Below are 25,704 nucleotides of genomic sequence, written 5' to 3' on the forward strand. Positions count from 1 at the left end.
TTGCTCTCTTCGGGCTCCGGAGGCTTTCTTCGAGCTTCCGGGAGGGCGAAAACAGCCTCCCCACGCTCCAGAGGCCCTCTGGAGGCCAGAAACGGGCCCGTTTCTGGTCTTCCTGAATTTCTGGTAGGCCCATTTTTCACCCTCCCCGAGCCTCCAGGCGTGCCCTGCACTTATTTGCATCCAAAATGGGCCGCATGGGGACTCCTGGGAGGGGTGAGGTGGGTGGGGCCAGCCAGGAGTGGGATTTGGGGGATCTCCGAACTGCACAGAATCTTAGCTAGAGATTCTCCCGAACCCCTGCGAACCCCCAGTAGCCCAGCCCTGCTTAAAGTTGCCATGGTTGGAGACCCCTGCTCTAGGCAAAGATGTGTGCTATTAAAAGCACCTCCCTTCTTAATTAATTCAAAGGGGAAATTTGCCGTGTAAGTGCAGAGATACCTAAACAAAAGCCCCCAGGGATACCTCTAGTCTCGGAAAGCCTCGGGTACAAGATATCGTTAAGAGTGAGAACGATCACGGTTGCAATTATGTCTTTAATGCCCCTGTGAGCGTTTATTAAACTGGCGCATTAATTTTTCATGTGGCCGGAAGAGAAACAATTAAAGGCAATACAGAGGGGCGAGTTAACCCTATTCGCTGTAGTTTCATTTTAATGTCACGTAAATGTAAATTAAATTAGGTCGCAAGGGTTTGTTTGTTTGTTTGTTTTGTTTTGGCCCTGTTACTTTTGGGAGAGTGGACCTGTAGCATGTCATTCCAATCCCCGATGCACCGTCAGTCTGGGGAAAAAGCGTGCACCCCAGGGCATGAGCTCTGCAGCCAATTCTGTACTTTTTAGATTGAACTCTGCCCACCAGCAGCAGTGATGGGATTCAAATAAATTAACAACTGGTTCTCTGTCCAAATGGCTGGGTGGGTGGGCGTGGCCATGGTGGGCGTGGCCAGGGGTGTGTGACAGGCAGCACTCGGCCTCCTGCACCCCCCTTGGGAGCAAAAATGGGCCACGGGGGGGCACCCCCCTGCACCCTGTTTTGGGCCTAATAGGCCTCCCTGCAGCCTCCTAGGAGCAAAAACGGGCTGTGGAGGGCCCGTTTTCAATCTCCCTGGGCTCTGGAGTCTCTCTGGAGGTAGGAAATGGGCCCATTTTTGCCCTCCACAAGCCTCTGGGAGGCCCATTTTCCATCTCCCTGGCTCCACGCGTCCCTTGCATTTACCTGGCAGTCCAAAATGGGCATGTGGGGCCTCCTGGAAGGGGAGGGGTGGGGCAGGGCCAGCCAGTTGTTGGAACTACCGGTTCACCAAACCAGATGTACAATTATCCGGTTTTCCCGAACCGGCTGAATCCCACCTCTGACAAGCACTGATGACGTAACCTAGCTTGGGTAATGAAATATCTGTAAGAAAACCACCAATCTCAGAGAGCATCAAAGACCCCTAAACTCTATCCAGTCCCAAGCTGCTACCTCCTTTCAAATGGATGTGAATATTGCCTTCCAAGGCCTGCACTCACTCTTCATAGACTCGTCGGTGTCCCCAGGTGAAAACTTCATTTCCTGGGAAACGTCACGGAGGCCCTTGCAACGCTCCAGATAATCTCCAGCTGAAGGTGGGAGGAGGGCTCCATCGTGTCCTTCTACTTCCTCCTGGGATGGAAAGGCCGGCCCTGCAGATCCTCTAGAGAAACTTCGACAGATTTGCTCTCGGCCCTAAGGAATATGGTAACCAAAAGACAATATGGGTAATCCTCAACTTACAGCCGTTGATTTAGTGACCGTTGGATGTTACAAAGGCACTGACAAATGTGATTTTGTGACCATTCCTCGCATTTATGACCATCACAGCAACCCCATGGTTATGTGACCAAAATTCAGGTGCTTGGCAACCAGCCTGTATTAATGATGGCTGCAGCGTCCCTGGGTCACATGATCACTATTTGGAGCCTTCCCAGCTGGATTCCGTCGAGCAAAATCAATGGGGAGAAGCCGGATTCGCTTAAGGGCTGTGTGATTTACTTAATAAACGTCCGTGCTTTGCTTGACAAGCACGTGCAGCAACACAGTCATAAACTCACTTAACTACTGGCTTACTCAGCCACAGAAATTCTGCTCCCAATTGTGATTGTAAGTCGAGGACCGCTCGGTACATGCATGAAATGAAAACCCTGATATGGAAAAAGAAATAATGGCTCTCCCCCAAGCATGCGAGACCAACAATCAAGTGAGCGATACCCCAATCAAGAAACTGCCAAAGAAGCATCAGTAAACAGAAAGAAGCAATGCCAAAGAAGCATCAGTAAAATAAAAAGAAGGACTAGGGGAGACATGATAGCTGTGTTCCAATATCTCAGGGGCTGCCACAAAGAAGAGGGAGTCGGGCTGTTCTCCAATGCACCCGAGGGTAGAACAAGAAGCAATGGGTGGAAACTGATCAAAGAAAGAAGCAACTTAGAACTAAGGAGAAATTTCCTGACAGTTAGAACAATTAATAAGTGGAACGACTTGCCTGCAGAAGTTGTGAATGCTCCAACACTGGAAATTTGTAAGAAAATGTTGGATAACCATCTGACTGAGATGGTGTAGGGTTCCTGCCTAGGCAGGGGGTTGGACTAGAAGGCCTCCAAGGTCCCTTCCAACTCTGTTGTTATTTTAAACAGCCCAACCAAAGACCCTCTAAGACAGCGGTTCTCAACCTGTGGGTCGGGACCCCGTTGGGGGTCGAATGACGATATGCCAGGGGTCGCCTAAGACCATCGGAAATATGGGAAGTATACTTGCGAGTCGAAGAATCGTGCTCCAACGGTTGACTCCACAAGCCAGCTGCCGGCTCTTCAAATCGCTAGCCGAATTCGGCTTCAGGCGCGATCAATTAAAAAAGAGAGAAATCTTTGCTCTGATGTCTCCCTCTCAAGCCAGCTGCAATCACTCCCAATCGCTAGCCTAATCTGGCTTCAGGCGCCATAAACTTAATAGGGGAGAAGTCTCCGCTTTAATGCCTCCATCCTCAAGGCAAATCGCAAGCAGTTCAGATCGCTAGCCAAGACGGCTTCAGGCGCAATAAATTCAAAACGAAAATAATTTTACGGTTGGGGGTCGCCACATTGTGGGGAATTGTATTAAAGGGGTCGCCACATCATGGGGATTTGTATTAAAGGGGGGGTCGCAGCACTATAAAGGTTGAGAACCACTGCTCTAAGACCACCCCACCCACACAGACAGGCAAGTCACCAGAATATAAACTGATAACAAACCCACCCCTTACTAGCACTGATGATGTTACCTCCTTGGGTAATGAAACATCTGCAAGCTCAGAGAGCACCAAGGAGTCCCTCAAGCATGCGATAGGCCAACTAAGGCTTTGGGCGTGTTGGATCCAGGGGATGGTCACAAAGTGAAACCAGGGGTGATTTACCACCATCGGGTGAGCTCTACTTTGTAAGGAAAGGATTGCTCAACTGTTGCTTTCTTGTCCCGGAAGCTGGCAATGTGGTAAAGGGTGCAGTAGCTGATGAGCCGGTCTCCGGGATAAAGGGTCGCAATCTCGTTGGGTGACAGCAGGGCCTCCATGGTGTCAGGCACGTACCAGTCGATGGTGATGTCACTCACAGCTGGCTCGATGGCTTTTTTCAAAGACTTTATCAGCTGGGAGGGGGGGGAAGGGAAGCAATATTAAATGTTCGCCTACCCAGCAATCCATACACCGCTTAATAAACCTGATGGCAAGAAGTCGCGAGCTCTAGCAATCGAGTGGAACTCAAAATTGAAGGGCCTCTGTGGCTCAGCCTGGTAAGACAGTCTGTTATTAACAGCAGCTGCTTGCAATTACTGCAGGTTCAAGCCCCATCAGGCCCAAGGTTGACTCAGCCTTCCATCCTTTATAAGGTAGGTAAAATGAGGACCCAGATTGTTGGGGGCAATAAGTTGACTTTGTATATAATATACAAATGGATGAAGACTATTGCTTGACATAGTGTAGGCCACCCTGAGTCTTCGGAGAAGGGCGGGGTATAAATGCAAATTAAAAAAAATATATATCATGGGCAACAAGGAAGGAGAAGTCCACATTTTCAAGAAGGGCTGGGGAAACTCCAGAAGGTAGAGGAATGGAAGAGGAATCACGCAGGGGTGAAATCTACTTACCTTCCTTACCGGTTCGGAAGTGCACGCACTGCCCACGTGCGCTCATTTTGCTTGCATGCAGGCGCGCGTCACATGTACCCGCACACCCTCTGCGCATGCGCAAAACCATTCTGCGCATGTGCAGAGGGTACAGAACACATTACTTCCTGGTTAAAACCAAGAAGTAACAACAGTCGGGCGGGTGGGCGGAGCCTCACACCACGATTGCTACTGGTTCTCCGAACCACCAGCCAAGATTGCTACCGGATTGAGCGATCCGGTCCGAACCAGAAGCATTTCACCCCTGGAATCACTGTTTTGTTGAACTTTACATGCCTATCCCAAAGGTGCTTTTCCAAAAGGCAACTCTTTGCTTTTGTCCTTGAAAACCTTTGGCTTCTCATCCAAGAACCTTCTTCTGACCTGAAGACGCTTCTCGGATGAAAAGCAAAAGGTTTTCAAGGTTAAAAACCCCAAGAAAGTCTGGCTGCCTTTTGGAAAAGCACCTTTGGGACAACCATGACTTGAATGATCGAGAATCTCCAAAGACATTTAACATGCCTCTCTTACTGTATTCTTCCTCCTATCCCAAACCCACGATTGTTGCAAACTTGTCCTTTGTCCTAAAGTAGCCACTGGAGATAAGCAGTGTTGTAACGGCCAGGATACCTAACTGATTATTGGGAGGATCCGTTTTTTCGAATATCTCTATAGAAAGTGCATCGAAGAAGTATGTGTCCTACGGTATTATTATAGTATAGTTAGTTAGACCATGTGTAACTGACAGATTGGATTGTGATTGCAATATAGATTTTAGCTGTTATTTATTATTTTATTCTAGAATTTTTAACTGGATATTCCTTGAGTGTTTTTATTTGTTCTGGTCTCTGGTCTTATGACTGTAATAAATTTGATTTGATTTGAGTTGTTGGGACCATTTCTTCTGATATTCTTATCTGTCACAGCCCTTTTCTACCGTCATATGCCATAAATTGTTTTGGAAAATGATCTCTGTGTCTTCTAGCAATAAGCAGTGAGATGCTGGCAACATACCAAAGAGAATATTTCTCATAGGTGATGCATAGTTCATCAGCTTTAGTAGCTACGACGGGCATGGCCTGATGACTGGGGTTAACTAGCCACCACCCAAACCTGGGGACTGGATCAAAACCCACGATCAAATAAAAAGCATTATCCAAGGAATAAGAGCCCTACCTTAGGATGCAACCTTTCCCCTGGGCTGAGGAATTCTGCCTGACCTCTGCTAACTTTGGCCAATCTCCTGAGGAGCTGATGGCAGGCAGCAGAGCCCAGGCCAAACGTGAAACACCTGTAAGAAATAAAAGGCTGGACTTCAGAGACAACATTTTATTCATCTCATTCTAAATTGTGCTGGGTGTATGCACTGGTCCAGTCATACCACATCTTCGTTGCTGCCAAATGTTACATCTACCCTTATCACCCATGTATCAGAGTAGAAGCTGTGACTTAATTCCAACTGTTTTTCAGGCATGAATTTACTGAACCGGGTTGCAAATGACATTGCGTACATCACATCATAAAAGAATAACAGAGTGGGAAGCGACCTTTGAGGTCATCTAGCCCAGGGGTCTCCAACCTTGGTCCCTTTAAGACTTGTGGACTTCAACTCCCAGAGTCCCCCAGCCAGCAAACCAAGGTTGGAGACCTCTGGTCTAGTCCAACCGCTTAGCCAAGAAGCAGACGCTATACCATTTGAGACAAATGGTTGTCCAATCTCTTCTTAAAAACCTCTAGTGATGGAGCACCCACAACTTCTGGGGACGAATTGTTCCACTGGTTCCTTGTTCTGACTGTCAGGAAATTCCTCCTTGGTTCTAGGTTGCTTCTCTCCTCGATTGATTTCCATCCATTGCTTCTTGTCCTGCCCTCAGGTGCTTTGAAGAATAGGTTGCCCAAGTGGTGGGATTCAAATAATTTAACAACTGGGTAGATGCGGCTCAATGGTCATGTGACCGTATGGGCGTGGCCAACTCAATGTCATTCACATTGATGGGTGCTTCACTTTAGCTGTTACAATGTAATAAGGGTTAACCGGAGAGGCAGTTTCTGTAAGCAGGGCAATAAAGATTAGGCTAGAAACACCACCAGAATGTTTCCTTCCTACCTTCCTTACAGGATTAGCCCTGTAAAGTGGAAAAAAACAAAGTAAGATTTCTTCCAACAACCGGTTCTCCAAACTGCTTAGAAAGTTAACAACCGGTTCTCCCGAATGGGTGCGAACTGGCTGAATCCCACCACTGGGTTTCCCCCACCTCTTCTTTGTGGCAGCCCCTCAAATATTGGAAGATTGCAATCATATCACCCCTAATCCTTCTTTTTCTTAAACTAGACATATTCAATCCCTGCATTTTTTTTCATATGTTTTAGCCTCCAGTTTCCTACATGGGTGTCACCACACAAACGGTGCAGATTATATCATTTGGGTCAGCTGTGTTATGCAATGGGCAACAGTGGCAAATTCCACATAATTTGGAAGATGCTGTTGTGATCCCCTTCCTGGTTTGAAAGTATACTCCACTGTGCCCATATCTGCACGAATCAAGAAGAGGGCTGTGAAAATATTTACAGATCCCTCACATCCAGGACATAAACTGTTTCAACTCCTACCCTCAAAACGATGCTACAGAGCACTGCACAACAGAACACTAGAAATAAGAACAGTTTTTTCCCGAAGGCCATCACTCTGCTAAACAAATAATTCCCTCAACACTGTCAAACTATTGACTAAATCTGCACTACTATTAATCTTCTCATCGTTCCCATCACCAATCTCTTTCCACTTATGACTGTATGACTAACTTTGTTGCTGGCAATCCTTATGATTTATATTGATATATTGACCATCAATTGTGTTGTAAATGTTGTACCTTGATGAACGTATCTTTTCTTTTATGTACACTGAGAGCATATGCACCAAGACAAATTCCTTGTCTGTCCAATCACACTTGGCCAATAAAAAATTCTATTCTATTCTATTCTATTCTATTCTATTCTATTCTATTCTATTCTATTCTATTCTATTCTATTCTATTCTATTCTATTTGGAGGGAGGAATGTCCCCCACTCAGTTCTCTACCAAATTGGTTCTGCAAGTTTTCAGAGTGGTTTATTTTGAACTCCAGGTGAGTTGTCTGTGGCAGGTACTTGTTGACTTTTAAAGCTCACAATATGGAATTTTTCTCTTCCTCAATGTGTTTCTAGGGCCAGGCATCTGGGAAGATAAATTTGTAGCCTGGGAACAGAAAAGCCCAAAGTTTGAGGCCGGTTGAAACAACTTCGTACCTGACAGTGCTTGCTTGTCTCCTGACAAGCTCAACAACCTTGCCTGGGTTTTCTACGCTGGAATCCATCAGGATAAATAGCTGCCGTGGATATCCACGGTGGAGAGGCTGTCCCAAACTCCAATTCAGAGCAGCAAGGAGGCTGGTCCCGCTCACATCAGCCCGGAGCTTCTGAATATATTCGCAGGCCAGCCTAAGGATGTCCTGAGGAGATAATAAGCAGTTTACAGAGACAATGTAAGGAGCTATTCACTTTTTTTTTTTTTTGCAATAAAGTAGGGCAGGTAATTTTTTTGCAGACAGCGACTGTTCTTCTTCATTGGGGCATTTGTGGTCTCTGAGGGCATGGCGGTTCAAGGTGTATGAAAATTGAAGATGTCAAGACATGAATGTTCAGCTTTATTGATGGTATAATCTAGCAGTTAGTGGTTGGAACTGGGAGCTTCAGTTTTGTGGGCAGTTCTGGAGTTTGCAAGAAAAAAGCTGAAAGTGGCAACACATAGACCTGAGGTAGTCAATCTTTTTATACCTACTGCTCACTTTTGTATCTCTGTTAGTAGTAAAATTTTCTAACTGGCCACCGGTTCCACAGTAATGCGCCGTGTATCGTCGTCTGCGCATGCCTCTCACGCATCGTGGATTGGGTTTTGGGGGGCACTGGCTACCAGCTCTGTTTGTCTGTTACAGCTGGGTGGTGTGGGGGGAGATGCACGAGCTATTCTGGGACAAGGCTCTTTTGTTTGCGGTCGCACTATAGAGCCATTTAGTTTCACTTACGTAACATGAACTTATGCGTGGGCGATACAAATAGTATATTTTCAGAAATTTAAATTGTCACGGGGAATTTTATGAAAACCGAATGAAAAGGTTTTTAAATAATGCTATGAATTTTTTTTAAAAAGTCAATTAAATTAAAAAAAAGGAAAGTGCTTCAATATCGGACAAAACCCCTACCGCCCACCATGAAAGCTGGAACACCCACTACTGGGCAGTAGGGACCAGGTTGACTACCACTGACGTAGACCAAGGCTGTTAGTTCTTGCATCAAATCAGCCCTGATGACCGACCAGCATATATAGAAAACCTCCTTCCGGAGGTTTTTGAGATCAGTCAGATTATACTAAGCAGAATTCTGCAAGCGTCCAGCATTTTCCTGTTTTAAAACTCAGGCTCTTATACACTTCTAAAGATTAACTTGATAATGCCAGGCAGTCCTTGACTTATGACCACAAACGGGGCCAGGATGTCCATTGCTAAGCAATTGTTAAACGAGTCACATCTAATATTAAGATCATTTTTGCCATGATTGTTAAATGAATGGTGCAGTTGTTAAGTCACTCTAGTTTCCCCCATTGGCTCCACTTGTTGGAAGGGAAGGTCACAAATGGTGATCACATGATCCCAGGATGCTGCAGCCACCTTGTAAATACAGGTCAAGCGCCATATGTGAATTGTGATCACGTGAGGCTGCTGCAATGATGGTAAGAGTGTGGACCAGCCCTTTTTTTTAGTCCCGTTGTAACTTCACAGGGTCACTCAATGAATGGTTGTTAAGTCAAGGCGTACCTGCACACAAACAATGGCTGATATGATGTCAGAAAGGCCAGATGTGAATAAATGAATAGGAATTCCCAGGGCTCATTTTTCATGCCCGTTGCTAGTCCTGCTCATTCAAAATAAATGAAGCCCAGCTAGGCTATTTTTACCCTTTACCCCAGGGGTGAAATGCTGCCGGTTCGGACCAAATCATCTGATCCGGTAGTGATGGTGGTGGGTGGTTTGGAGAACCGGTAGCAAAAATCCCTGCCCCCTGCCCCATGCCCAGCTGAGCCGTGCGATCATCAGAGGGTTTGTTTTTTTTTACTTTTAAAAGCATTTTTTCTTTGGACAAAAAAAATGCTTTTAAAAGTTAAAAGGGGAAAAAAAACCTCTGATGATCACTCAGCTGAGATCATCAGAGGCTTTTAAAAGCATTTTTTACAACCTCTTTGGCCGAAGAGGTTGTAGAAAAAATGCTTTTGAAAGGCTCCTCTGGCGATCCCAGCTGAGTTGCCTGATCATCAGAGGGTTTTTTTTTCTTTTAAAGGTAAAAAAAATGCTTTTAAAAGAAAAGAAAAGCCTCTGCTGATCAGGCAACTCAGCTGGCATCATCAGAGGAGCCTTTTAAAAGCATTTTTTCTACAACCTCTTCGGCTTTTAAAAGTAAAAAAAAAAAAAGTTGGCCGTGCCCATCCAGTCACATTACACTTCCCCACCAAGCCATGCCCACAGAACCAGTAGTAACAAATTTTACATTTCACCCCTGCTTTACCCAATATGCACGACTCAGTGGATTTAATTTCCCAGTCACAGAATTCAAAGTTACCCACAAGATTTGATTATCCTAGTCAAAGGGTTGATCGCTAGGTAGATCAGACCTGCTGAGAGGGAAGATTTGCCATGGGGCAGGAGGACCTTCTTCCTGTAAACTGTAGCAAGCCAGCAGCAACTGGCCAATTCAGGGTCTCCTAGAACAGTCACGGAGTTCGGCCAAGTTGAATGAATTCCCAGCTCAGCCCTGGGGTGGTTCTGCCACCTTGGAGTAGGTACTCACACTATTACAAGGCTTGCTCGTCTTGAAGGCAGGCCTGATGTTGGGGCCAAAGCCTGCCACGTTCAACAAGCTGCTGGAAGGGAGGCTCTTTATGGCCACTACCAGAGCATCCTGCACAGGAAGAGAGAGAGAAAGTCAAAGTTACCATGCAGATGTATTTTTTCTCCATCCTTCAGATCAAGGTGGCCTCCGTAGCACTTTTTACCCCCACCATGACAAGCGTATGAAGGAAGCTGGGCTGAAAGGGAGCTACTAACTAGGCCAAAGCCACTTGGAGATTTCTAGCTGAGGGGAGACCTAGATCTTCCTGATACCAATTCACTTTCAAGGAGAGAAACAACCTAGAACTAAGGAGAAATTTCCTGACCAAACAATTGATCAGTGGAACGAGTTGCCTTCAGAAGTTTGTTCCAACACTGGAGGTTTTCAAGAAGAGGTCGGACAACTATTTGTCTGAAATCGCATAGGGTCTCCCGCTTGAGGAGTCGTCCAAGGGCCACCAAGGTTCCTTCCAACTATGTAATTCTGTTATTCTGAGAACTCACAGTTCTCTTCACTACTATCTTCAGAAGTTGTAAATGCTCCAACACTGGAAGTTTTTTTACGAGGAGATTAAACAACCATTTGTCTGAAATGGTAGAGGGTTTCCTGCCTGAGCAGAGGGTTGGACTAGAAGACCTCCAAGGTCCTAACTCTGTTTTTCTATTCTAGTCTACCCTGCAACCCTCATTCTGGAGCACTCACTTTAATTAATTAATTAATTAATTAAATTTCAATTGCTGCCCAGCCTAAGCAAGTGCCTCTAGGCTGCAAACCAACATATTGCAGGGAGATAAAAACATTGTACCAGATGCAAATTATTTTCTTAATTCCATGTCATATGGCAGCACCCAGCAGCCTTGCTTGACCTCATAAGGCTAAGTAGAGCAAACCTGGCTAATAACTGAAGGTGAAACTTATCAGAAAAGCCTAGACCAGACCAGGCAGATATGTTGAAAAAAGAAAACATAAAGTGAAAATTGACTCTCAAGGAAAACTGGCCTTACTCTTCACATCAGGGGTGAAATCCAGCAGGTTCTGGCAGGTTCTGGAGAACCGGTAGCGGAAATTTTGAGTAGTTCGGAGAACCAGCAGCGGAAATTTTGAGAAGTTCGGAGAACCGGCAATACCACCTCTGGCTGGCCCCAGAGTGGGGAGGGAATGGGGATTTTGCAGTATCCTTCCCCTGCCACGCCCATCAAGCCATGCCCACAGAACCAGTAGTAAAAAAAAAATTGGATTTCACCACTGCTTCATATTAACAGTAGGACTCCAACTTTGCAGTCCACACCAAGTCCTTCAGGTTTTCTTCTGAATTATACAAAAGTCCTAGTATTTTTTTTTAAAAAAAAACATGTCTGAAATTGTCCATCTGGGACATTTATTTTCCTTATCCCACAAGACAACTTCCAAAAGTTGTCATTAGGTGGTAAGTGTAATGTGACAGAAGGGGTAAATTATTAAATAGGCGATTGAGGAATCATTGTCCTCAATGTGGATTATCATCTGTACGCTGATGATACTCAGCTGTACATTTCCATCCCGAACCACCCCAACGAAGCGGTCGAGGTGATGGCCCGGTGTCTTGAGGCCGTGCGGGTCTGGATGGGGAGGAACAGGCTCCAACTCAACCCCACCAAGATAGAGTGACTGTGGGTTCCGGCGTCCCGGTACAGTCAACTTACACCTTCGCTGACTGTTGGGGGTGAAGTATTGGCCCCCAGGGGGAGGGTGTGCAACTTGGGCGTTCTCCTGGACGATCGGCTGTCCTTAGAAGAACATCTGACGGCCGTCGCCAGGGGAGCATTTTATCAGGTTCGCCTGATTCGCCAGTTGCGCCCCTTCCTTGACCGGGACTCCTTGCGCATGGTCACTCACAATATAACAATATAACAATATAACAACAGAGTTGGAAGGGACCTTGGAGGCCTTCTAGTCCAACCCCCTGCTCAGGCAGGAAACCCTACACCATCTCAGACAAATGGTTATCCAACATTTTCTTAAAAATTTCCAGTGTTGGAGCATTCACAACTTCTGCAGGCAAGTCGTTCCACTTATTAATTGTTCTAACTGTCAGGAAATTTCTCCTTAGTTCTAAGTTGCTTCTTTCTTTGATCAGTTTCCACCCATTGCTTCTTGTTCTACCCTCAGGTGCTTTGGAGAACAGCCCGACTCCCTCTTCTTTGTGGCAACCCCTGAGATATTGGAACACTGCTATCATGTCTCCCCTAGTCCTTCTTTTTATTAAACTAGACATACCCAGTTCCTGCAACCGTTCTTCATATGTTTTAGCCTCCAGTCCCCTAATCATCTTTGTTGCTCTTCTCTGCACTCTTTCTAGAGTCTCAACATCTTTTTTACATCGTGGCGACCAAAACTGGATGCAATATTCCAAGTGTGGCCTTACCAAGGCATTATAAAGTGGCACTAACACTTCACGTGATCTTGATTCTATTCCTGTTTATGCAGCCCAGAACTGTGTTGGCTTTTTTAGCAGCTGCTGCACACTGCTGGCTCATATCTAAATGGTTATCCACTAGGACTCCAAGATCCCTCTCACAGGTACTACTATTGAGCAAGGTACCACATATACGGTACTGGTGCATTTTGGGTTTTTTTGCCTAAATGTAGAACCTTACTTTTTTCACTGTTGAATTTCATTTTGTTAGATAGCGCCCAATGTTCAAGTCTGTCAAGATCTTTCTGTAACTTGAGCCTATCTTCTGGAGTGTTGGCTATTCCTGCCAGCTTGGTGTCATCTGCAAATTTGATGAGTTCCCCATCTATCCCCTCGTCCAAGTCATTGATGAAGATGTTGAAGAGTACTGGGCCTAAAACAGAGCCTTGGGGTACTCCACTGCATACTTCCCTCCATGTGGATGTAGTTCCGTTGAGGACTACACGTTGAGTGTGGTTGGTCAGCCAGTTGCGAATCCATCTGGTGGTGGTGCTGTCTAACCCACATTTTTCTATTTTATCTAGTAGTAGGTTATGGTCTACTTTATCAAATGCTTTACTGAAGTCCAAGTAAATTATATCGACAGCATTCCTTTGGTTTACTAATTTAGTCATTTTGTCAAAGAATGCGATAAGATTAGTCTGGCATGATCTGTTTTTGACAAATCCATGTTGGTTTTTGGTTATTACTTTGTTTGCTTCTAGGTGTTCGGTGATTCGTTGCTTGATTATCTTTTCCAGAATCTTCCCCGGTATTGAGGTCAGGCTGATAGGTCTGTAATTTCCTGGATCTGTTTTTTTCCCTTTTTTGAAGATGGGAACTACATCAGCTCTTTTCCAGTCCTCTGGCAGCTCCCCTGTGCTCCAGGATCTTTGAAAGATATAGTTCAGGGGTTCTGAAATCACGTCTGCCAGTTCCTTCAGAACCTTGGGGTGTAATCCATACGGTCCTGGTGATTTGAACTCGTCTAGGGTAGACAGGTGTTCACTTACCATTTTCTTCCCTATTTTAACTTGTGTTTCTAATCTGTTTTTTGTAGTGCTGTTTTTGATAGATTGGATTGTTTTTTCCTTTTGTGTAAAGACAGATGCAAAATATGAGTTAAGTAGATCTGCTTTCTCCCTGTTGCTTGTCATCTTCTTGCCACTTTCTCCCAGCAATGGGCCAATTGTTTCTTTGACTCACGCCCTCGTTACTTCTCGCCTGGACTATTGCAATGCTCTCTACATGGGGCTCTCCTTGAAGAGCACCAGGAGGCTCCAGTTAGTCCAGAATGCGGCTGCGCGGGTAATAGAGGGAGTACCACGTTGCTCCCATATAACAACTATCCTGCGTGGCCGGCACTGGCTGCCGGTAGCCTTCCGGGTGCAATTCAAGGTGTTAGTGACCACCTTCAAAGCGCTCCATGGCTTAGGACCGGGCTATTTACAAGACCGCCTACTACCACCGCTGGCCTCCCAATGACCTGTGCGCTCCCACAGAGTGGGCCTGCTCAGGGTGCCGTCGATCAAACAATGTCGGTTGGCGGCCCCCAGGGGGAGAGCCTTCTCTGTGGCAGCACCGGCCCTTTGGAACGAGTTACCGCCGGGGTTACGCCAACTCCCCGACCTCCGAACCTTCAAGCGGGAACTGAAGACCTTACTATTTAATTGTGCGGGACTAGCCTGAGTGTATTTTAATTATAATTTTAAATTTTAAGGGTTTTTACGTCGGTCTATGCCTTTTAGTTAATTAGGCTTATTTAATATTTGTTTTAAATTTGTTTTAAATTTGTTATTTATATTATGTATTATTTGTGTTTTTAATAAGGCTGTAAACCGCCCTGAGTCCTTTGGGAGAAGGGCGGTATAGAAATTAAACTATAAATAAATTAAAAAAATTGTATTAAAGAACACCAGGCCATGAAATTAGATTAATTCATTCTGGAAAACAGGCAATGGGAAATCACTTCTGCGAAGCTGCTAAGACAGCTGCTTGGATACAACTGTGGAGTTGAGTTGAACTCAACTCAAGGGTGTTCTTTATCCAACTGACTCTTTCTAAAAGGCAGGTTGGTTTTCACGTGTCACTAATATAAGATTCCATTTACTTTGATCCCATCAATGCTGGAGCCACTTGCGCTTCCCGTCTGGTCAATGAGGAAGATGATGTCCCTGGTCACCGTCTGAATGTCAGTAGAAACGCTGCTTATCTTGGGGCAGAAATTCAGCATCAGGACAGGATTGTAGAAAAGGTCTTTGTGGAATCTCTTCTGGACAAAGGCAACCTAGGAGCAAGAAAAGAAGAAAACCCGTAAAGGAGATCTTAACATCTGAGAGGTCATTTTGTTGGTATGGACTGTAGTGACCTAGGCCCAAGTAGTTATTACCAGACACAATCAGTCCTAAACAAATGTATTTTATTAGAACAGCTGAGAATTACTTCATTCTCAGTTTAGTCCAAATTAAGTCCAAAGCAAAGTCCTTCAGAAAAAGTCCTTCGGCCTTATCACAAACCTTTGTCTTCTTTGGCACCCTGCCAAAGGCTTTTCTTGGCAAGAATCTCACAAAGTTCAGAAACTGCTTGAACGTTGCTTTCCTACAGAGAGCCCAAGAGCTGTTGCTGCTCTTTTAAGCCTTATGGGAGGGGCCAATCATCTCCTGGCCTTACTCCCGAGTCGTCCTTTTTGCTTTATCTGCTCTTGCCTTCTGGCAGCTCTTCACATGCGTGTACTAAGAACAGGCTCCTCCTGTCCCTCTGCCTATCTGCTATGCACCTCTGAGGCTCTGGAGTCCATGCATCACTTCCAGATGGCCCTGACCCAGGGGTGAAATGCTCCCGGTTCGGACGGGATCGCCTGATCTGGTAGCGATGGTGGCGGGTGGTTCGGAGAACCGGTAGCAAAAATTCCTGCCCACCCCATGCCCAGCTGAGCTGCACGATCATCAGAGGTTTTTTTTTACTTTTAAAAGCATTTCTTTTTTGGCCGAAAAAATGCTTTTAAAAGTAAAAAAATAACCTCTGAAGATCATGCGGCTCAGCTGGGATCGTCAGAACCCTTTAAAAGCATTTTTTCTACAGCCTCTTTGGCCGAAGAGGTTGTAAAAAAAAACTTTTAAAAGGTTCTGGCGATCAGGCAACCCAGCTGGGATCATCAAAGCCCTTTAAAAGCTTTTAAAAGGCTTCTCTGGCAATCCCAGCTTGACACCCCGGCCCTAGGTGGATCTAAGTACAGGTAGTCCTCGACTTACAACAGTTTGTTGAGTAACCGTTCAACCGTCATTAATACACGCCAGTTGCCAAGCATCTGAATTGTGATCACGTGACATGGGATGCTGCTGGAGCTCATCTTCAGAGAACTTCTCTCTCCCTCTCCTCCTCCCTCCCACTCTCACTGCATTCTGGAGACAGATAAGTTCCCTGAAGATGGGCTCCAGCATGAGTCTGAACGGTCGGAAGAATAAACCTCTGGTCCCAGTGACCAATTCAGATTGGATCCTACAATCTGTCATTTTTACTCAGCTTCCTTTGCCTGAGTTACTGGGTTCCTAGGACATTTACAAGGATAACAATTGCTCGTGATCCCTTCGACTGTGTTTTAAAGCAAGAGAAACAACCCATAGAAAAACTGTTCTGAAGGGGGATCCATGAAGCCGTCAAACTACCTTGCTCCTTTATGGACCTCTGAATAGATGGTTGTATCAACTGAAGCCCAGGAGCTACAAAGTCGGATTGTCAAGAGTTTCCACCAGTAAAAAAAAAAACAGGTCAGTGCAAATGGAAATATCCCTTCTCACTTGGAGGCAGATATTCTGCGGTTGAAATAAATGGCAGAAATAAATCAGCTCCACGAAGAACACAGATGAAGACAATGGAGGAGGTGGGATTTGGAGATGAACAAACAAGCCATATGAAAGTGCCCCATCTAAGGCAGAGTTCTTCAACGTTTGTGGCTTTGACGACCAGCACAAGATGCCAGCAAGCGTGCGTGCAGCTCTGTTTGCGCAAGCGGTGTGCATGCACGCCTGCTGCTCACACAAATGGAACACATGTACACACATGTTGTTCACACAAGTGAAGATGCGCATGCACACTGTAATGTATTTGAACTTTAGGAGGGAAATTTGGGTGGGAACATGCACGTTGCTGATTGGCTGATGCCTCAGCCAAAATACTATTTAAAGAGGGGGTTTTGCCTGTTGGCTTTTGCTGGGATCACAATAAACCAAAGAGCTGTTGTCACTTGTATCGTCTCCTGCCTCTTCATTGCCCGAACATAACACACACACCCATGAGCTCCCCGGCTATTTCCACAGCCCAACTGCAAACTTCTCATAGCCCACTTGTTGGATCTAAGGGATTGCTGGTACGTCCTGAGCATTCAAATCTATCAAATCTAGACACAAGAACAGTTTTTTCCCCGAAGGCCATCACTCTGCTAAACAAATCATTCCCTCAACACTGTCAAACTATTGACTAAATCTGCACTACTATTAATCTTCTCATCGTTCCCATCACCCATCTCTTTCCACTTATGACTGTATGACTGTAACTTTGTTGCTGGCAATCCTTATGATTTATATTGATATACTGACCATCAGTTGTGTTGTAAATGTTGTACCTTGATGAACGTATCTTTTCTTTTATGTACACTGAGAGCATATGCACCAAGACAAATTCCTCGTGTGTCCAATCACACTTGGCCAATAAAAAATTCTATTCTATTCTATTCTATTCTATTCTATTGTTTCCTAGTATAATTTGATTGCTTATTAGTACCCTATGACTATCATTAAGTGTTGTACCTTATGATTCTTGATGAACGTATCTTTTCTTTTATGTCCACTGAGAGCATATGCACCGAAGACAAATTCCTTGTGTGTCCAATCACACTTGGCCAATAAAAAAAAAATTCTATTCTATTCTCTACCCAATGTACATGATCAGGACCAAAAAGACCTTTCCCTAAAAAAAAAGACCTTTCTTACCTGCCTCTCTCCATCACTGTCTTTTTTGGCAATCCGTGCATAATCCCAGCGGTTCCTTATCTGTGCCTCATATTCGCCGTAAGTCATGGCCCCATCTTCAATGATTAGGTGAGGATGATGAGGTTCTTCAGGGGAAAAGCGAGGAAGACACACAACCATCAGAATGATTCAGAAGTATCAGAATAAGAGAGGTGGAAGGGACCTTGGAGGTCTTCTAGTCCAACCCGCTGCTCATCAAAGAAACCCTTTACCCGTGATGGAGAACCTATGGCACCAGGGTCTCTGGTGGCTCAACAGACTAATGCAGTCTGTTATTAACAGCAGCTGCTTGCAATTACTGCAGGTTCAAGCCCCACCAGGCCCAAGGTTGACTCAGCCTTCCATCCTTTATAAGGTAGGTAAAATGAGGACCCAGATTGTTGGGGGCAATAAAAGTTGACTTTGTGTATAATATACAAATGGATGAAGACTATTGCTTGACATAGTGTAAGATGCCCTGAGTCTTTGGAGAAGGGCGGGATATAAATGCAAATAAGAAAAAAAAGAAAAAAAAAAAGAAGTGGTAGCCATCTTTCTGGGCACGGCAGCCGTTGCCCGTTGCTATTTTGGGTTCTGCGCGGGAGCGCCGGAAATAGGAACAGCAGCTCCCTGGTGCACATGGGCGTGCTGGGAAGCTGAACTTCTCATTTTTGGCCTGCGCATCGGTGCCGGCCAGCTGGTCTTCGCACATGCATGCATGCCAGAAACCAGAAAACCAGGTGATCAGCGTACATGCGCGCGCCGGTAACCGGAAGCTCAGCTTCTGAGTGTGCACATGTGCGCCGGGAACTGCTCTTCTGATTTCCAGTGCTCTCGCGCATGTGTGCCAGGAAACTGCTCTTCTGGTTCTAGCGCTCCCCCATGTGTGTGCTTGCTCCCTTTTTGGCACTCAGTGCCGAAAAGATTCACCAACACTGCCCTATACCATTTCAGACAAGTGACACTCCAGTATCTTCTTTAAAATCTCCAGTGATGAAGCACACAACTTCTGAAGGCAAGCCATTCTACTGTTTGATTGGTCTGACAGGAAATTGCTCCTTATTTCTAGGTCTTCTATTGTTCAATTCAGCGTCTACTGCTTTGGGCTAAGGGATGTGGATTTAAATTTTCTTTCAGGAAGATTAAGGGCAGGGGAGAAATGCTCCTGGTTCGGACCGGATCACCCGATCCGGTAGCAATGGTGGCGGATGGTTCGGAGAACTGGTAGCAAAAATCCCTCCCTCCCCCTGATGCCGCGCGATCATCAGAGGTTTTTTTTTTAACTTTTAAAAGCATTTTTTCTTTGGCGGGAAAAATGCTTTTAAAAGTAAAAAAAAAAAAAGCCTCTGATGATCCTGCAGCTCAGCTGGGATCGTCAGAACCTTTTAAAAGCATTTTTTCTACATTTCTAAAAAAATGTTTTTAAAGGGTTCTGGCAATCAGGCAACTCAGCTTGTCAGAACCCTTTAAAGGCATTTAAATCGGCCGAAGAGGTTGTAGAAAAAATGCTTTTAAAAGTAAAAAAAAAAAATTGGCCACGCCCACAGAATCGGTAGTAACAAATTTTACATTTCACCCCTGGTTAAGGGAGATGAAGAACATGTATCAGGAATGGCTAAAAGGAGTGGTTTAACGGTTGAAGTCCACAAGTCTTAAGGTTGCCAAGGTTGGAGACCCCTGGTTTAAGAATACCCTCAATCACAGAAATTATGGATCACTCCCTGTTTTTTCTACTTGTCTATTCCAGACATCGTTATTTATTTATTTATTTATTTATTATTCATATTTGTATACCGCCCTATCTCCCGAAGGACTCAGGGCGGTTCACAGGCATATAAAACACTTATATACAAATTAAAATAAACATTAAAAAACTTATTCTAATGCCCAATTATTAAAAATAGAAATATAAATATTAAAACCAATTTAAAACCCCTATAAATTTAAAATCTAAGCCAGTCCTGCACAGATGAATAAATGTGTCTTGAGCTCGCGACGGAAGGTACGGAGGTCCGGAAGTTGACGGAGTCCTGGGGGGAGTTCGTTCCAGAGGGTGGGAGCCCCCACAGAGAAGGCCCTTCCCCTGGGCGTCGCCAGATGACACTGCCTAGCTGACAGTACCCTGAGGAGTCCCTCTCTGTGAGAGCGCACGGGTCGGTGAGAGGTATCCGGTCGCAGTAGGCGGTCCTGTAAATAACCCGGCCCTATGCCATGGAGCGCTTTGAAGGTGGTTACCAAAACCTTGAAGCGCACCCGGAAGGCCACAGGTAGCCAGTGCAGTCTGCGCAGGAGAGGTGTCACGCGGGAGCCACGAGGGGCTCCCTCTATAACCCGCGCAGCCGCATTCTGAACTAACTGCAGTCTCCGGATGCCCTTCAAGGGGAGCCCCATGTAGACAGCATTGCAGTAATCCAGACGAGAAGTCACGAGGGCGTGAGTGACCGTGCATAAGGCATCCCGGTCTAGAAAGGGGCGCAACTGGCGCACCAGGCGAACCTGGTAAAAAGCTTTCCTGGAGACGGCCGTCAAATGATCTTCAAAAGACAGCCGTTCATCCAGGAGGACGTTATTGTGGGGAGAAAATAAGGGGAGGAAATGCTTTGTATACCGCTCTGAGATCTTGATGGAAAAATAGGATATTATACATACATCTACTAAATAAAATGGTGATATGTTAAAAAGACATACAGGTAGTCTTTGACTGACAACCATTCATTTAGTGACTATTCGAAGTTACAACGGCACTGAAAAAGTGACTTTATGACCATATGCCATATTTATGGCCATTGCACATCAAAATTAAGATGCTTACAACTGGTTCATATTTATGTCGACTGCAGTGTCCCAAGGTTATGTAAACCAGATTCACTTTACAACCGTGTCCCTAATTTAACACCTGATTCACTTAACAACTGTGGGAAGACAGATCGTAAAAAGGGGCAAAACTCATTTAACAACTGTCTCGCCTAGCAACAGAAATTTTGGGCTCAATTACAGTCATAAATCAAGACCTACCCATACTGCAAAATCATTCGGCGGTATTGTTTTTAGAGTACAGTATTGTTCTCGAGTTACGACCATTTGTTTGGCCATTGTTCAAAGTTATGATGGGGCTGAAGGACTTATGACCGGTTCTCAAAATCCAATAAGACTTTCTGATAAGCGATTTTGTTTCGTGATGGAAAAGGTTTGGGAAGCACTGATTTAGTTGCTAACACCCCAGAACCTTGCTTAGACTACCCTGGCTTTGAGGGAATCTCTTACCAGAAGGATGCAAGATGATTTCCAGGTTCTTGTCATAACTGTGCTTATCTGCCAAGGTAATGCATATCGTTGATGCTGAATTGGCGTATGGATTGGCATCAGCTCGAAGAACGTGAGATGGGCTTTCTAGTCCTGCAGGAATGAAGGAAGAGGAGCAGAGGTGGGCTTCACATACTGTAGCAATTGGTTTGCCCAGCACCGGAAATGTGAGCACGTGCATGCCATCTGCGCATGCGTGCGGCATCACAAAACACAGCAATTCGCTTCCGCGTGCTGTCCACACATGTGTACGATGTCAAACAATACGGCAATTTGCTCGTGTGTGCCGTCCGCACATGCATGTAGAGTCAAAAACACAGCGATATAGGACGGGATTGCGCTTGGGTGGGGGCGGGGGCAGCCACCCACAGGTCACCACTACCGATTTGCTCGAGCCGGTCTAAACCAGCTGAATATCACCTCTGAAGAGGAGAAAAAGAAAGGGGTTCATATTAACTTGCTGAGAAATCATGCATTTAAAAACTAGAGAGGTTAAGGTTTCCCTATCCAGTTGTGTCCGATGTGTCCGATGTGTCCGGGCACCGTGTTCATCTCTGTTTCTTGGCTGAGGAAGCCAGCATTGTCCAAAGATAATTTCTGTGGTCATATGGCCATCATGACTATACGCCAAAGGCCTATGGACCGCTGTTACCTTCTCATCAAAGTAGTACCTATTAATTTACCGTACTCACATTTGCATGTTTTCGAACTGCTAGGTGAGCAGGAGCTGGAGCACATAACGGGAGCTCAGCCCATTGCGCAGAGATCAGGTCTCAAACCTCAGGCTGGCAGCTCTCCAGCTGACAAGCTCAGCATCTTTAACTGCTGATCCAGCATGCCCTTTCAACTCTCAGATGGAAAACAGTCTCTCTTTGTTTACTCCATGAGTAAACCCTTGATTCACACAACTTCCCAAGTATCGATTTGTAAGTATCAAAATTTTTTACTACAACACTGGTAATATATAAGTCAGCGTATTTACAGTGTCTTCATGGTATGGAATAAATTCTCAAGTCAACATTGCAGGTTTTATTTTTTTACATTTTATGTTCAATCCACAAAGAAGCCATTCCTTGGTCTAGAAGTACAGTACGTTTTGATTAAATTGAAGCACGATGAGATCACAAAGGCAGCATCCTTCAAAAACCTGGGACTCAAGCCAATTCCTAATGGGATTATTTCTTTCTAGATCTGAAATACATGTTCCAAACTCCCAGAAGTGGCTTTCACGTCATCTCTTCCCTCCTGTATATATCATCCTTTCATGAGATAGTACAGACTCAGCAATGAAGATTTTTTTTAAAAAATCCTACGTAAGAAAAAGAAGTCTCCTCTCTTCTGTCCCATTTTCAGTGAGTTACTCCATGTATCTTCTACAAGGTACAGGTAGTCCTTGACTTACAACCTTTCATTTAGTGACAGCAGCACTGAAAAAAATTATTATAACCATTTTTCACTCTTATGATCATTGTTGCAGCCCCATGGTCATGTGATCAAAATTTGGACGGTTGGCTTGTGACTCATATTTATGACGGTTGCAGTGTCTTGGGGTCGTGTGACACCCCCCCGCTTTGCCAAATTCACACTGTATTAAACCTACAGATATTTACCCATGTAGTATTGCTATTACCCCATGTTTTCCCGAAAATAAGACCGGGTCTTATATTAATTTTTGCTCCAAAAGAGGCATTAGGGCTTAATTTCTGGTTAGGTCTTATTTTCAGGGAAATATGGTTCTAGATGCATCCATCTGGCTGATAGAATAGAATAGAATAGAATAGAATAGAATTTTTTTTTTATTGGCCAAGTGTGATAGGACACACAAGGAATTTGTCTTGGTGCATATGCTCTCAGTGTACATAAAAGAAAAGATACGTTCATCAAGGTACAACATTTACAACACAATTGATGGTCAATATATCAATATAAATCATAAGGATTGCCAGCAACAAGTTGCAGTCATACAGTCATAAGTGGAAACAGATTGGTGATGGGAACTATGAGAAGATTAATAGTAGTGCAGATTCAGTAAATAGTTCGACAGTGTTGAGGGAATTATTTGTTTAGCAGAGTGATGGCCTTCGGGGAAAAAACTGTTCTTGTGTCTAGTTGTTCTGGTGTGCAGTGCTCTATAGCGTCGTTTTGAGGGTAGGAGTTGAAACAGTTTATGTCCAGGATGCGAGGGGTCTGTAAATATTTTGGGGTCTGTAAATATTTTGGGGTTAAACTTGGGTTTATTTTTGGGGTATATTACAAGCATCCTGAAAAATCATGCTAGGGCTTATTTTCCAGCTGGGTCTTATTTTCGGCGAAACACAGTATCCTTCTCATCATCATCAAGCTGCTGTGGCCCAGAGGTGGAGCCCTTGCCTCACCATCAGGAGGTTGAGAGTTCGATCCTAGGTAGAGGCAGATGTAGGGTCTCCTGCTTGGGCAGGGGGTTGGACTAGATGACCTGCAAGGTCCCTTCCAACTCTAGTTAAATCTTTAAAATCTCATCTTTCATATCTTTCCTACTACCTTCTCCTATTGGTATCTTATGATTTATCCCTTCTTCTTTGTATCTTACAATTTATGATTGTTCCTTATGATTTATGATCTGTAACTTACCACTTTGTTCTTTGTATGTACACTGAGAGCTTATACAATTCCTTGTGTATCCAATCACACTTGGCCAATAACGAATATCCCTAGAGATTATTCTTCCTGACAAGCACAATCAGGGGTAATCCAAATTCACTTTACAACTGTGTTACTAATTTAACAAGATGCAGTGTTGTCTCTTGTCTGATCATTCACTAAGCGATGTTGCTTCATTCAGCCGCCCACGTTCTTTCCCAGATACCTTTACAGTAAGAGACCTCACACCCTGCAGAGATATTGTTGGGGGAAGAATGTCCTTAAGGACAGTGGTGGGATTCAAGTAATTTAACCACCGGTTCTCTGCCCTAATGATTTCTTCCAACAACCAGTTTGCCAAACTGCTCAGGAAGTTAACAACCGGTTCTCCCGAAGTGGTGCGAACTGGCTGTATCCCACCATTCTTAATAATTCTAAATCAGAGAATACAACTATTTTCATAATCCTTATTTTGCCTAAGACAAGGCCTTTGATGTGAAGCCACCCATTTTTGAAGAACATCTTCCCAATTATCCAAGGGTCAATGTTTCACCCAAAGACCACCCATGACATAAACCAGGAGGAGTCAACCTTTTTATACCTACCACCTACTTTTGTATCTCTGTTAGTAGTAAAAAATTTTAACCACCCACCGGTTCCACAGTAATGAGCCGTGTATCGTCGTCTGAGCATCATGGATTGGGTTTGGTGGGGGGTGGGGGTGCCGGCTACCAGCTCTGCTTGTCTGTTACAGCTGGGTGGTGTGGGGGGAGATGTGTGAGCTATTCTGGGATGAGGCTCTTTTGTTTACGGTTGCACTATAGCGCCATTTAGTTTCACTTACGTAATGTGAACTAAACTTATGCGCGGGTGATACAAATAATATATTTTCAGAAATTTAAATTATCACGGGGAATTTTATGAAAACCTAATGAAAATGTTTTTAATGCTATGAACATTTTTTAAAAAGTCAATTAAATTAAAAAAAAGGAAAGTGCTTCAGTATTGGACAAAACCCCTACCACCCACCATGAAAGCTGGAATGCCCACTAGTGGGCGGTAGGGACCAGGTTGACTACCACTGACATAAACCACGCATTTATTATGGGTAGTCCTTGACATACGACCACAATTGAGTCCAATTTTCTGTTGCTAAATGAGACAGTTCTTAATTGAGTTTTGCCCCATTTTGCTACCTTTCTTGCCATGTTTGTTAAGTGAATCACTGCAGTTGTGAAGTGTGTAACACAGCTGTTAGTGAATCTGGCTTCCCCATTGACTTTGCTTGTCAGAAAGTCTCAAAAAGTGATCACTTGACCCCGGGACACTGCAAGCGTCTTAAATATGAGTCAGTTGCAAAGCATCTGAATTTTGATCATGTGACTGTGCTGCAATGGCTGTATGAAAAATGGTCATGAGCCACTTTTCCTCAGTGCTGCTGTAACTTTGAACTGTCACTAAATGAAATGTTATAAGTCAAGGACTACCTGCACATTGACTAAAATTCAGTCTTGGACCTGGTTAAAATTTGGACGGGAGACCAACAGGAACCAACACCGTTACGGGTAATTCTAATCACTTTCCCAATCTCTTTGGAGAAGCGTTCCAAAAACCAGACTAGAGAGAACAGAAGGCATGTCCTACCTGCCAGCAAACACGGTCCATTAACCAGCATCTCGAAGTTGAACTCATAGGGGAAGGGATTGTAAACGTCACCTCTGAAGATGTCAGGGTCGTTGGGAGGCGTATGAAAAGATGGGTCACTCTTCAGACTAGCCGAGCCAAAGCAACTCGTGGAGCTGCAGTGGAAGAGAAAGTCACACTCCTGGCTACCATATCCCAATCCCATTTGTCCTGGGAAACTGATAAATGATGGTTAGGAGATAAGACATATTTCAAGGGCTCTTCAAAAGTTGTTTTCTCAGGGTGAAAGAAAGAAAGAAAGAAAGAAAGAAAGAAAGAAAGAAAGGAAGGAAGGAAGGAAGGAAGGAAGGAAGGAAGGAAGGGAAGGGAAGGGAAGAGAGAGAGAGAGAGAAAGGAAGGAAGGAAGGAAGGAGGGAAAGAAAGAAAGAAAGAAAGAAAGAAAGAAAGAAAGAAAGAAGAGGAGGAAGGAAGGAAGGAAGGAAAAGAAAGAAAGAAAGGAAGGAAAAGAAGGAAGGAAGGAAAAGAAAGAAAGAGGAGGAAGGAAGGAAAAGAAAGAAAGAAAGGAAGGAAGGAAGGAAGGGAAGGAAAGAAAAGAAAGGAAGGAAGGAAGGAAGGAAGGAAGGAA

General features: G+C 44.6%; 1 protein-coding gene across 1 annotated transcript in view; it reads right to left on the reverse strand.

Annotated features, from left to right (window-relative positions):
- Window positions 1–25,704, reverse strand: part of VWA5B2 (von Willebrand factor A domain containing 5B2) — an 84,522-nt gene that overhangs the window by 33,236 nt on the left and 25,582 nt on the right. The window contains exons 5-13 of the mRNA XM_058188256.1: window positions 25,080–25,234; window positions 20,778–20,909; window positions 17,496–17,620; window positions 14,618–14,794; window positions 10,032–10,142; window positions 7,440–7,642; window positions 5,331–5,445; window positions 3,453–3,638; window positions 1,511–1,706 (exon numbers count right to left, since the gene is read on the reverse strand). Of these exons, the coding sequence (XP_058044239.1) occupies window positions 1,511–1,706; window positions 3,453–3,638; window positions 5,331–5,445; window positions 7,440–7,642; window positions 10,032–10,142; window positions 14,618–14,794; window positions 17,496–17,620; window positions 20,778–20,909; window positions 25,080–25,234 (1,400 nt within the window). The remainder of the gene's footprint in view (window positions 1–1,510; window positions 1,707–3,452; window positions 3,639–5,330; window positions 5,446–7,439; window positions 7,643–10,031; window positions 10,143–14,617; window positions 14,795–17,495; window positions 17,621–20,777; window positions 20,910–25,079; window positions 25,235–25,704) is intronic.

Source organism: Ahaetulla prasina, chromosome 6 (assembly GCF_028640845.1).
Source record: "Ahaetulla prasina isolate Xishuangbanna chromosome 6, ASM2864084v1, whole genome shotgun sequence".
In the NCBI taxonomy this organism is placed as follows: Eukaryota; Metazoa; Chordata; class Lepidosauria; order Squamata; family Colubridae; genus Ahaetulla; species Ahaetulla prasina.